Source organism: Lonchura striata, chromosome 2 (genome assembly GCF_050655825.1).
Source record: "Lonchura striata isolate lonStrDom1 chromosome 2, ASM5065582v1, whole genome shotgun sequence".
Classification (NCBI taxonomy): domain Eukaryota; kingdom Metazoa; phylum Chordata; class Aves; order Passeriformes; family Estrildidae; genus Lonchura; species Lonchura striata.
In genome coordinates, this window is record NC_140704.1 from 20018633 (window position 1) to 20031465 (window position 12833).

The 12833-nt window shown below is 37.5% G+C and overlaps 1 protein-coding gene across 12 annotated transcripts in view; it reads right to left on the bottom strand.

Annotated features, from left to right (window-relative positions):
• Positions 1-12833, bottom strand: part of CACNB2 (calcium voltage-gated channel auxiliary subunit beta 2) — a 245389-nt gene that overhangs the window by 14536 nt on the left and 218020 nt on the right. For all 12 annotated transcript variants that reach the window (XM_021540993.4, XM_021540992.4, XM_021540997.4 and 9 more), the window contains one exon: positions 129-280. In XM_021540993.4, coding sequence (XP_021396668.1) covers positions 129-280 — 152 coding nt within the window. The remainder of the gene's footprint in view (positions 1-128; positions 281-12833) is intronic.

Genomic DNA, 12833 nt, shown 5'->3' on the forward strand with positions numbered 1-12833 from the left:
ATATAGCTCTGAACCTAAATGAGGACATGTGAATATCTGCATAAGGTCTCCCCCCAAAACAAACAAACAAACAAACAAATAACAAGTCCAAAAACCAGAAAGAACATGAAGGTATCTAAAATATTTACCTTAGGAGAAGAAATCTTTACGTATACTATAATGGGAGCCAGAGAGGTTTTGCTCAGTTGGGCTGGGTGGTTAATGGTATCAGCATCAAGCACTACCAACTGCAGTGTCCTGGCCAATTCAAAAATCCGTTCAATTTCACTTTGAACTTCAGCTGCAAAGTAGAAAATCAGAGAAAATACTAAGAGGTGATTAGCTTTAAGAAATGTGACAGTATAGCAGACTGGTGTGTTGCTCCTTCTCTGGTCGCAGGAATTGTTATCCCTGCACATCCCTGGCACAGCAGGGTAATGAATTCAGCATTAATTAGGGTGTTTCATCCCTGCTCTGCTGCCCTTGCAGGCACTGCCTGCCTCTCTGCCTCACCAATTCCTGCTGTTCCAGGATGCAGAGATACTGGTAACACCATCTTACATGACCCCAGACCATGAATGTAAGAAAAAGGGGCACGAATACTTGCTGCATCAAACAGCAACCTGAATATGGCACAAGTCTGCTACATGTAAATAGTGTCAGCTCAGACTTCACCCTTACCCAGTAACCAGCTTGCTCAAGCTGGAGTGCCTGAGATAGGCATTAGGAAATACTGATTACTGTAACAGTAGAAATTACTGTTTTCCCATTTACTTCAACTTATCAAAGATCTGGAAAACAGGTTTTGTTCTACTGGCCTCAGTATGGTACCATGTTAAGAATTTGGCTATTATGTGTAAAACACGTTTATAAGAGAAAATAACTGAATAATCCAAATAATGCTATGGTATTCTAACAATACCAGGAGCTGTGGAAAGCTGACTTTCCCAGAGGAAAAGAATCTTTTCTTCTGGTAGTCATGCTCCCAGCTCCTCAGCCCCTGTCTGATTGGCAGTACTTTTCAGGGCAAGCCTCTCCAAGACAGATGGGCTGCATCCGCTTTCACAAGTGGTGTAGAAACTGTCTTCATTCTCCAATGAAACAAAACTACATCTTATAATAGCAAAATCATCTTTAAAATGAAATCACATTTTCCTGCTCAAATCTTGACATTGGCTGATTTCACAGAGGAATTAGAGAAGCTGGGTGATTTATGAAAGTCTATAAAAGAAGTCACTGGGCCAGACAAGATTAATTCATATAGGTTTTCCTTTAAAGGTTGTGCATGCTTCATGAAGCAAAACTAAATTAGATATCTACCCATTCAGAGAAAATATTAGAAGACAACCAACAGAGACTTAAAGGTCAAGAAGAGGTACCAAAAATGTAATAGTGAGTTTCCTGAAATTACATTATTGACCTCTTAGCTATTATGCTGGCAAAAGCTTAACTTTTGCTTGAAAACACAACTTATCTGATGTGGCTAGAGAGAGAGTTTTCTACATCAAATGGTCTCTTTCGAGATATATGATGATATTGATTTTTTCTATCTTAGATTAGCAACTGAATAAATCAGATACTAGAGGTTTTTAGAGGTTGCAAAATTTCTGAGAGAGCAAGGCATCCCAGCTAGTATTTTGGTTCCAAATCAATAGGCGATTGCTATGGTCATTTTATAAACAAAGTAACATCTAAATGGTCATCAGAAAATAAATATATGATATCCTTTATTGGAGGAGGTGGACATTGGTTTGGATTAATTAGAGATCACTTCCAACTGTTTGTGATTATGTGCAGTTTTGGGTGAGCACATACAATCAGTCTTTTACAGCAGTGAACACTGTGAGATGTGCACGGTGTGGTATGGAAAACATTGATGCATGCTTTGCTGCTGGTCAATAAAACCACTGTGGTCCCACTGCAGTCTGAATTGGGAGCACATTTTTTAAGACAGAAGTTCTGATGGTCCTTGACACATTCACAGTTATATTTTCTACAACTTTGTTGCATAGAGATACTGCTGAAATTACTGAATACCACTGTCTTAGAGTTTTAGTAGAAGATACTCAATAATCTATTCCTAATTTAAGTTCAAATGACAACTAGAATAAACGTATCAGAGATAATTTGTCACACTGTTCTGATGATGAGTTTAGATGCTTTCCTGCAATTTCAAACAAGGCTCAACACTTCAGTCAGTATAAGAATATTAGTTAATGTATTAAGACCATTTCAAATTGCTAAAAAACTCTTGTTCAAGACAATTTATAACCAGCAAAATCTGTCTGCCAATTTATTGTAATTTTGTCTGGGAAGCAGTATTTTCTACACTGCTTGCAGCACTTTGCCAGTAGAGAATATATCTCTGTGCACTAGATTTCCTGCTATACTTTTTGAAATGCCCTCTGCCAGGGCAGAGTTTACCTCAGGGTATGTTCTATTGTGAAACACACCCACAGCAGTAACTGCAGGTAATTATGGTCCTATGAACCAATAGTTTCCACTTGAGTCTGAAGATGGAGAGAGATCTTTTTTGCCAATTAAAATGTATTTCAGTACCTATTTTTCTTAACTTGAGTATAGGAGAAAAGTTTAAGGAACTCTACTGCATGACTGGTGAATGAATACATGAGCCTCTACCTCTTCAGTCAGGAATGGATGGGAAAATGCCACAGGGATAACTGAAGAGGTTCTGATCTCCTGCTCCTTAGAGTACTTCTTCAGCTTCTGGAAAAACTTTCACTTTGCTTGAAATCTTGTTTGAATTCCAACTTACAAGATTGTTGCAATTAAATAATATGAGCTTCTCTTTTTAGATGACAAAGGCTTTATCCACTACTACTGCTTTGGTTTTCATTTTTCTTTAGCAATATCTCAAAAACCAAATTCTCTACCTGTAAAAATTCCTCCACAACAAGATATTCAACATGAATTATCTCTCAAACTTTTGCCCAAAGTAAGCAAATAACTCAAAAAGTCATGTGGGGATAGTAACACAAATGTCACTGGTAGTTAAAATAGGGAGCTGAGAACAGTGACAGTAGGGTTTCTTCAAAGCAGCACAGTAATAGCTTTGCAATGTTTCCACCTCCATGAATACCATCTATTTATAATAATGTCCCTTCTTATGTACTGGAGAGGCATAAGAGTGAAGTTATATCACTAAACTCCAATAAATTCTATTTGCCAATCATAATGAAAGGCATAAAAATAATTACAATTACTGTGATGATCATTATGAAATGCAGACAACCCAGCTACAACACTTAAACCCAGAAATCAACTACCAAATTTTAAAGTGACCCTTACAATCTATTTAATATGGTCTCCTTTGTAACCAGAAAGTGAACATATTTTAAATTACAGGAGCACTCAACTATTTATTCCATACAATAAGGAGTCAGCTCTAAGAAACAGTAAGTATACATCTCCCAGAGAATTTTAAATATAGCACATTTAAACTTACTTCCAAATATTAATTATCAATATCACTACTATGCCTTGAATAGAAATTCTGTGCAATGAGAGGACAAGTAAATCACTTATCCCATTATGGGTGCAGATAATTATTCTTTACACCAATTGGACTTCACAAGTGAATTCCAAGAAAAAAAATCTTTCCCAGTTCACTACAATAATCTCACCTAAAATACAGGCAAGGATACAACAACACTTTAACTCTGTCAATTCACTACTGGCATGATGAACTGTGGTGGAACTTAGGGCCACTGATGTAATGCTATGGGACAGGAACAATCTCAGTGATACACAGCTGGAGAAACAACCCTCCTGCAAACCTGGGCTCATCCGTGGCAGCCAGGAGACACCAGGACACAGCTTGACAGAGCAGTGGCTACGTCAGCAATTTGTTTCAGCAAGACCCTGATGAAATAGCAGTTCCATGAGAGGGATGAGATGCACAATGGACATGCATCTGGCCTGCAAAGGCCCAAGTGAAGCACAAGCTGCTGCTTAGAGGCAGCAAAGAAATTTTGATCTTCACAAAGAGCAGTGAAATTCACATACTCTCAACTGGGCACAGGATGACTTTTATAGCCTATTAAATTTGACCTTGTCTCCTGTCTGTGGAGACAAGGTGGCTCTGTTTGTTCATTGAAACAGATCGGTAAATTATGATTTCAACTGCAACAGGGACAGAGACAAAACATATTTTTTTTAAACAGGGCTGCTGATATTACAGACATATGGAATGAAAGAACACAACTCTGTCAATCTATGCAATAGAAAATGATTAGCAACATCTTAGCAACATCTTTGAAATAATTATATAAATTAAGGAGAACAGCTATCTGTAGCCATCATATTTTATGCTAATCATTTTATACAAACATAATTACTTAAAAATAATTAACCACTAAATTCCATTACTATAATTAATGAGAAGTTTAAGGCAACATCTGGATTTCCGTAACAAAGGAGAAAGATAAAAAAAATGTAGTTTTTATCCCAGTGCCTTAAAACCACCAAGAAGGTCTTGCACAAAAAAAACCAAAAAACAAACAAACAAACAAAACCCCGCAAACCTGCTAGAAATGAGTAAAGGTCATATCTGAAATCCAAGAAAACTTAAAAAGAAAAAAAAAAAGAAGTGATAATTGTTGACCTGTGCCTGCACCAGCCACTAATAACAAAATCATAAGCTTGACTGGCAGAATTAAAATTTTAAATTTTCATTTGTGAGCATGTGTGTGCATACACATGCTTCATATTGAGTGAAAAATCACCAGTGTCTCCATGGGGTGCTGCTGTAAGCAGAATGCAGGGCGCAGCAGGCTATCCTGGGCTGCTCCAGGGATCTGTGCTCCCGGGAAACAAAGCAACAAGGCCAAGACACTACCAGGGTGATCCAATAAGCTACAAGGGGTTTGAGCACAGCAGAGGAAGCTAAGAAGAAACTCCACAGGTATATATGTGTTTGGCCTCTTTTCACCCTCCTCTTTCCACCCCTGGAGCAGCAATGCTGCTCTGGGCAGGCAGGGAGCCAGCAGGGGCTTGGGCTGGGCAGTCTCCAGTGCTTCCCCAGGCAGGGAGGTTCAGTCCCCCAGTCTCCAGGCAGGATTCCACGACCCACCTCTCACCACGGGGTGTTCCAGTGCTGGGGAGCAGAATGCTTTGTGCCTCTGCTCCTGCATATCCAGCTAAGAAGCAAAAAAAATCTTGAAAAACATAAGCAAGAGGGAATAAATGTTTTAGTTTAGCCCTCAGGCAACTGGTCAAAAGATGCCTAGATTGCAGGTGTTTCAATCAAATGTCTAACCTAAATGTAGTTTTGCAAATATACTTAGATTTCCCTGGCCTCCACCAAATAGCTTAGCCACAAGCTTGTTACGTAAAAAGGGGAGGGTGGGAGTGGGAGGATGACAATATTTTCCAGGAAAAGTGGCTGCATGTGTTACTCATGCCTAACAGATGGGGCTCTTGCAAGGGATAAGGCAGAAAGGAGAGAAGCATGTCTGCTGCTCTGCCTGGAGCTCCTGTCTGGGCTCTGCTGAAGGGGAACTGTGGGGTGAGGTGCTGCAGGAACGCAGGGTTTTCCTCCTCCTGCCTGCTGAGGCTGAGTTTAGGCAGAATTCAGATGGCTTTTAATGTACACACACGTCCAAGTGGTATTGACAGAAACAGTGTCATGTTTGGAAACCTCAACAAAACCAAGATCTATTTATAATGGACTAACATCTCCTGAAATGCAGCACTGTAATTATGTGAAAATATAAAACGGATAGTGTCATTTAAAAATACTAAATGGCACATAAAGATGTCTACTTCCTGCCTCATTTCTCTGGGCTAGCAAAACAATAGCATTCATGGAATGATGCTTCTCATGCCAAGTTTAAACTGGAAGTAAATTTTAATGGCCTATAAATGGAAAAGACTGAAAGCAGCAGATTGCAGCAGTAACACAAGTGGCTGAGTGCTGCACAAGGGTGGACTGAAATGACTGTGCCATGAAGAACTACAGCAGCTTCAGAAGGTGCCATGCAGAAGCACAGCACTGCTCCTACCATCAGGCTCCCTCACACTCTGTTAAGTAGTAATTGCAATAGGAAAACTGAGCAAAGAAGCAGTCTAATATTTATTTGTCCAGGGGATCAAGCATCTCTGCATAGTTCAGAATGGATATCATCTGTCAGGCTGGCAATAACTTGGGTATTTTTGCATTATGCCTCATTACTCAATGCTATAGTTTTTACAAATCCAGTCCCTACATAGGCACCAAGTAAGCGTTCCCTTGCTCTGTTGGTTTTTATCAGAACAAACATAAATAAAAATGTTCAGCCTTTCTCACAGACAGGATGTGGAACTACTCCATCCCTGGCTATTTAACCCCTCCTGCTGACAGTGTGCCACTCACCAAACATTTGCGCATTCACTGAGTGGGAGAGATACTGACTCTGCAGCCTGATGCTCAGAGTGGGAGGCGAAACACATGGATTCCAGTTCCTTCTCCAGGGAAAGTTTAATTTATTATGCAAAGTGCGTAAGACTCAGCAGGACCAACCAACAGCCATCGTAAAGGTGATCATAGCCCTGTCATGGTGATGGGAATGATGAGTCCATGCCTCTCTTAGCAGGGAACAGAACTGAACTCAGACTTGAGCTCTGGTTGAATAATGCAAACTTTTAGTCTTGGCTAAAATGGGGACACAGACACCAACTTTAATCAGTTCCACCAGCCAGGAGAAAGAAAAAAACCTGGATCCATTTAACCTACAGTATGAATAGCTTTAAGGGATGCAAACTGTACTATTAAACAAACATCTAACTAGCTAAAAATATATTATTCACCTATCCAAGTATCCATAAGTATCCACAGATCTCCATAACCTTAGAAATTATTCTAACACATTGCTACACTACTTTGTTTCAAGCACATGTTTTGTTTCAATGTAATTATCAATCACACATATTTCTGCATAGTAGAATGAGAAAATATAAGAAAAATTTGCTAAGAGTTATTTCTAATTTACAGAAATCAAGAATTTTTTTTCCTCCATATACCCTTTAAAAACACTCAGGAAATTTCATTCAAATGCTTTGCCTATACTGTATCAAAACCTTATTTGCAAGTTAGAATATTGGAAAGTTAGTAACAAACTTCCAATACACAACTACCTAAAGAATTCATAAGGGAAAGTCTGACCTTAGATGTCAAGAAAATACTATCTCAGCAGCATAAAAGAATATTTTGGGACATGTCAGATTGATAAATTATAACAGGTTCACTAAATTCATGCTACTCTTTCCCCATTTGTGGGCAAAAAGAAGGATAGCTACATCCTCATGAAAACCCAAAAGCTCTTAGCTGCTGTTTTACTGCATCTGGTTCAAGGCAGGTTCAGGTTTACCAGGTTAACATATTTAACATTTGAGAGTGAGAGTTATGGGCATTTGTTATCTTGATATATAGTTATGGTCACAGCTATCTTGAATATAAAATTATAAAGGAACAATCAGGATTTTCCATAACACATTGAACATCTCCTTTATTTTCTTTGAACTATATTAGATCTCTGAGTGTTTGGGAAGGAAATGCACTCTTGGTTAGGTCCAAAGTTTGCATTCCTTTTCCTTGGCCTCTGTAAGAAATGAAGGATTTTTATGAGGCCTAGCTAGCACTCTTTTAAATTTATCTTTGATTTATAGTTGAGGAAGCCTTTAATGGAAACTTATCCTATAGCACAATTGTCATTAAATTACCAGACATGGAGACTACATAGTAATATCATATATATATAGTATAAAATAAACAGTATTTAAGTGTGTGCGTATATATATATATATATATATATATATATACACACACATTTGTATCTATTTAATAAATAAATTGTTACCATAGTTTCAAGCATTCAATTGCCTTCTCACACAAATATCAAGGGAAAAAAAAATCCACAGGGCTGAAATTCGCACAGCTAATCCACAACTATCTCTTCAAGCATTTATATTTCATTTTCAGAAGACAAAACTTTATGGTTATCAACCTAATGATGTGAATGGAAGCGCTATACACTTTTTAGAGAAAGCCTTCCAAAGGTAGGTGCTCAATTGCACATGCAAACAGGCATGTAATGCCTGACAGGTTACTGCATATGCACATGGAAAGCAAATAAACACTCCCAGGCACGTGGTGGCAATCAATTTTCCATAAAGACAATGACACGTTTTACAAACACGGTCACACGTCTGTGTTAGAGCACGCAGATTAGCTGCACACATCTCAGAAATACACAATAATACCTAATCTGTAGTGTTTACTTGTCAATGTCAACTTTATGTTTAGAATTACTTGAAAATAAATAAGGAAAACCAGCAAGTTTTTCTAAAACAAAGACTTAGCAACACAGTACAGGATTGGCTTTTGTCTGTCAGTGAGCCAGATGCGAGAAACACACGATGGTTCTGTCAGGTACAATAAAGCACTGAACACAAAACAGCAGGAAAAGTAATTTGCAAGCTTGTATACATACCTAAAACATCTGGAAAGGGAGAGCATTAATGAAGCAAAGAATGGAAAAAGCCAACACAATCAGGTTTTATACAAAGCATACAGCATGAGGCAAGGTTATAACAAATGTAACATACACAGAAAAAGGTTTGGGCTCTTTTGACAAAGAAACGCAGCAGAAGCACAAAGCTGGTTCAGTTTCTGCAAATGGCTTGCATCCATATAAAGAATTAACTAAGCGAATTGGGGCTGATTTTCAGATGAATAAGATTTAACCACATACTCTACATTCTTGGAGAAAAAATCTGTTCAAAATTGCAGATTTCTTCTAGGCTTTTAGAGAAATTTACCTTTTCCTTCAATTTAGTTCAAACATCTCGCGTGTTAAAACATGTAGCAGTATTGACAAGCAAACATTTCTCTTTACATCAAAACAAGCTTAATTACAGTGTCCAGTTTCAAACTGGGACAGATAGAAACAAGACTGTACTATCTACCCAAAACCTTATGAGCTAGATACTATTTTAAAAAAGTTCTCAAGAACATTAATTTTATACTGAATATTCAGTGGCAGCATTGGTTTCCAATAAGTCAAATCCCAAGTCTATTTTTAACTGATTCCATTACAAAAGCAAACTGTCAGTCGATAGGTGTGTGTAGCATTATAAGCTGATTGAGACTCCCTTATAATCCTGTAAATCCAGTTATTTGTGGCTATTCCTATTTCAGATTATCACATTGTTGGTGTATGTCTCTTTGAAATTAATTCTGGTTTGTCTATTAAATCATTCCAAAGAATGGTGCTCACTTCACTGTTTTATGTGCTATGTACAACAATGCAGACCTGTATTGGGTGATAAGGTACGAGTTCTCAAAAAGAGGTACATTTATTTCCCAGAGAAAAGTATTTGATATTAATATATCAAGAACAGAACCTTTTTACTACCTTAAGTAATTGATGAAACAATTATTAAAATAATAGAAACCAACAAAGTATTTTCAGAAGTCTAAGAAATAGCCTTCTCTGCTGCAGTTACAACTGCTGCTCACAAACGTGATCATAAGTGAAGGGTACATCAGTGGCCTGGCTACACAAAGTTGGATGAGTAAAAAATCTGGAAGGAAGGAGGGATTTAGTTTAAAAAAAGCAGTTCTGGGGAGCTATATTTGCTATATATATATATATATATATATACACATATATATATATATATATATAGCAAATATGTATGTATATATTCATAAAGGAATTTTTAAATTGTACCAGATGTAGGAATTAATCACACAGATCTCTGTCCACGTGCCAATGACTGTTCAAGGAGAAGAGAGCAACCAATCTCCCCACATCTCATATTTGTGCAGTCAGGAAGCCCTTTCAGAGCAAACTAAAACAACCAAAACAAATACTGTTTTTCCTTAACAAGAACAAAAATTTTGTCATAAATACCAGTTTTAAATACCTAGACCAGAACTAAGTAATTATAGATAGTCTGGACAAAAACAAACCAATAAACAAACAAACAAAGCAACAAGAATATCCAGCACAAATTTAGAATTTAGTATTTGCTGAAATTAAAGGGATTTTTTCTTTGCCCCCCCCCAGTGATTTAGGGAAACTACCCTATTATTTTCATTTTATAGAAGGGAAAATGTAGGTAGAGAAAAAAAATCCTTTTCCAGGACTCTGTGAAGACCTGCAACAGATACTAGAAAAGAACTGATGTGATCTGAGTCCAGATTTAATTATATATCTATAAAACTTGTGGTAGTGGAGAATACTATTGGCTGCAAAGCTAATGCTAATAAATTATGAAATGCCAAAATAGCTCCCCTAAACCAAATCTTTTGCGATCTGTATTTTAAGAGAGCATATTCAGGAACATACAATTTAGCTGTTCTTTTAGGGCTGCTGTCTCATTCAGTATGCAGCTCCATACGCTGTCAACTGATACGAAGCCATTAAATAATTTACTTTCTCTTCATTGTCAAATACGTGTTTCACATCTCATTTAGAACACATGGCTCTAATCTTTCTCTGAAAACAGAATGCATAAAATATTTATGGGCTATTTTGTGGAGCTTACTTTAGTGGCATATGCAAAAAAAAATATTTTTCTCTTTGAAACATCCCAGTTAGGTGAGAAGCTAGAATTACTAATATATTCCAAAGAGAAAATTGAATTACAAAGAATAATCACAAGTTATGAATAATTCTGGAGGGTTAATTTTCAGAAATGTCTGATTCTTCAGAGTAATTACCAGTAAAATTTATATTCAGAATAGAAATGCAGGAAATCCTCATTCCTGGGGATTCTTTTTTCCAAAATGGAACATAACCTTGAAGCTTCTTTTAGAAGTCAGTACTAAGACTCAGGACATTCCTGATGCTGCTTTGTACTGTCAGTACAGACTGTCAGTACAGACTATCAGTACTGATCTGAGTGAAGGAAAAAATTCTTTGAGCTAGGCTGGGAATGAAAAGAATACTTCCCCAGTTAAATGTCTGCAAAGAGTAGAGCCTAAAATAAGAGAACTTCTGGGGAATGAGGATCCACAAGGCTGATATTTTACAAGCTCCCAGCAGGAGTTCCAGTACTACATAAAGGACTGCCTGCTTTCCATCCCCCTTCTCCAAGTCAGTGCATTACCATGCAACATGCTGATTTTGATGGCACACACTATTATTTGACAGGTCCAAAGCTTGAACTTCTGTTTCAGCTTCAACACTCAGTCTTTCTACAGAAGATGCCTGAAGCATACAAGAAACCCTGGGAAAGAATAGCCATCTTCATAAAGTCTGTAAATAACTAATCCAGTACTGTACAGCATTTCTGTGTCAGAAGCAGCAAAAGCCACTACTACACTGGGGCAATTGCACTGCATCCAATTTCCCACACTGTTTTATACATTTTTCAAGCATATTAAGGCAGAGGACCGGTGGAAAGGTAGTCTGTAAATATTTGATCAAAGACTGGATCACAGCATACATAACCTAAAGATACTAAAATTCTGCACAGTAAGCCTTCTTATTATCACTTCCTGACCTTTATTTTGCACTGTTTGAATTTGTAAAACGAATAATATTCTTTTAATAGGATATTTTGTTGATTTATAGCAAATTCTTCACACAAACTGGAAAAAAACCTCCACTATATAGTGCTATATATATAGTGATATTACCACTCACCTCTTCTACTTCAGCCAACTAAATACTCACAGCAGTGGTGTGTTGTCACCTACCAGCAGACTACAATGATGTTTTGTGATCCTGACTCTTATTTCTGCCTTGAGGTACATTGCAGATAGGCAAGGAAACAGGCTGTAACATGCCTTGTACTTTTTTTCTTTTGCCTTCTGCAAGGGTTTTCCACTGTCTTACAAAAGCAGTTACGTTTTCTGACTCCAGCTTATTTTACTTTATCTCAGTTTTCCTCCCAACACTGCTGCCACATCACTTCCCTCCCTGACTTCCTGTCTGATTCCTGTCCTCCCATGGTTTATCCCATGCCTGGAGCACTGACCTGGAGGTGCTTTATCAGTGAGTTTGACTAACCCAACTTCTTCTCTGTAAGTCCAACCTTTTCCATAATGAATTTTCACTACTTGCCTTCCTGCCTTAGCCTGGCCAGCCATCTATTCCTCCAGGTGAACATTTTCAAGTAGATGACTTTTTATTCCATTCTCCATGCTGCACAGCAAAGGAGGGACTGCAAATTGAAAGATGAGCATCTTTTCACCTCAGTGCTTCTTGGCTGCCCTAACTCAGTCTGCTGGGAGCAGGTTCTGCTCAGCATCATTGCTGGACCTTGCCAAGGAAATCTGAGTCTTCAAACTATTTAGATGCAAAACTTGGCATGTGTTAATAGCAACTGCTAATAATTTGGTCAAGTTTTCTCATTAGTTTTATAAAATTGGCCAGAAATATGTAACTGAAATTTTATTCACTTCACTACCAAATTTCAAAACCTTGCTAGACTACTAGAACAATGGAAGTATTACAACTTCAGAATTAAAAGGGTTTGAGAATATTTTAGCATGAAAAATTAAATTTTCCCTAACTTTATGCTAGAATGACCCAGTTGCTCTGGTCAAAGGTCTTCAAAGTTATTTTATAAACCACTTAATTTTTAGAACAATTACACGCAACTGAAAACCTGATATGTAGCAGGAAATGTTAGTTAATAACAGGCCTGCTACAAAAACTAGAGAGATACATCTACCTATCTATCCACATATTTGCATATAAACATTGTCATCTTTTGGGTGTCCCAACATGAGGTTCTGTCAGAACTCCCATTTTAAATACCTCCATCTAAAGAAGTACCTTGACACAAAGAAAAAATGTTGATGCTCTCAGAAGAGAGCATTTATCTCAAGTACAGTTCTA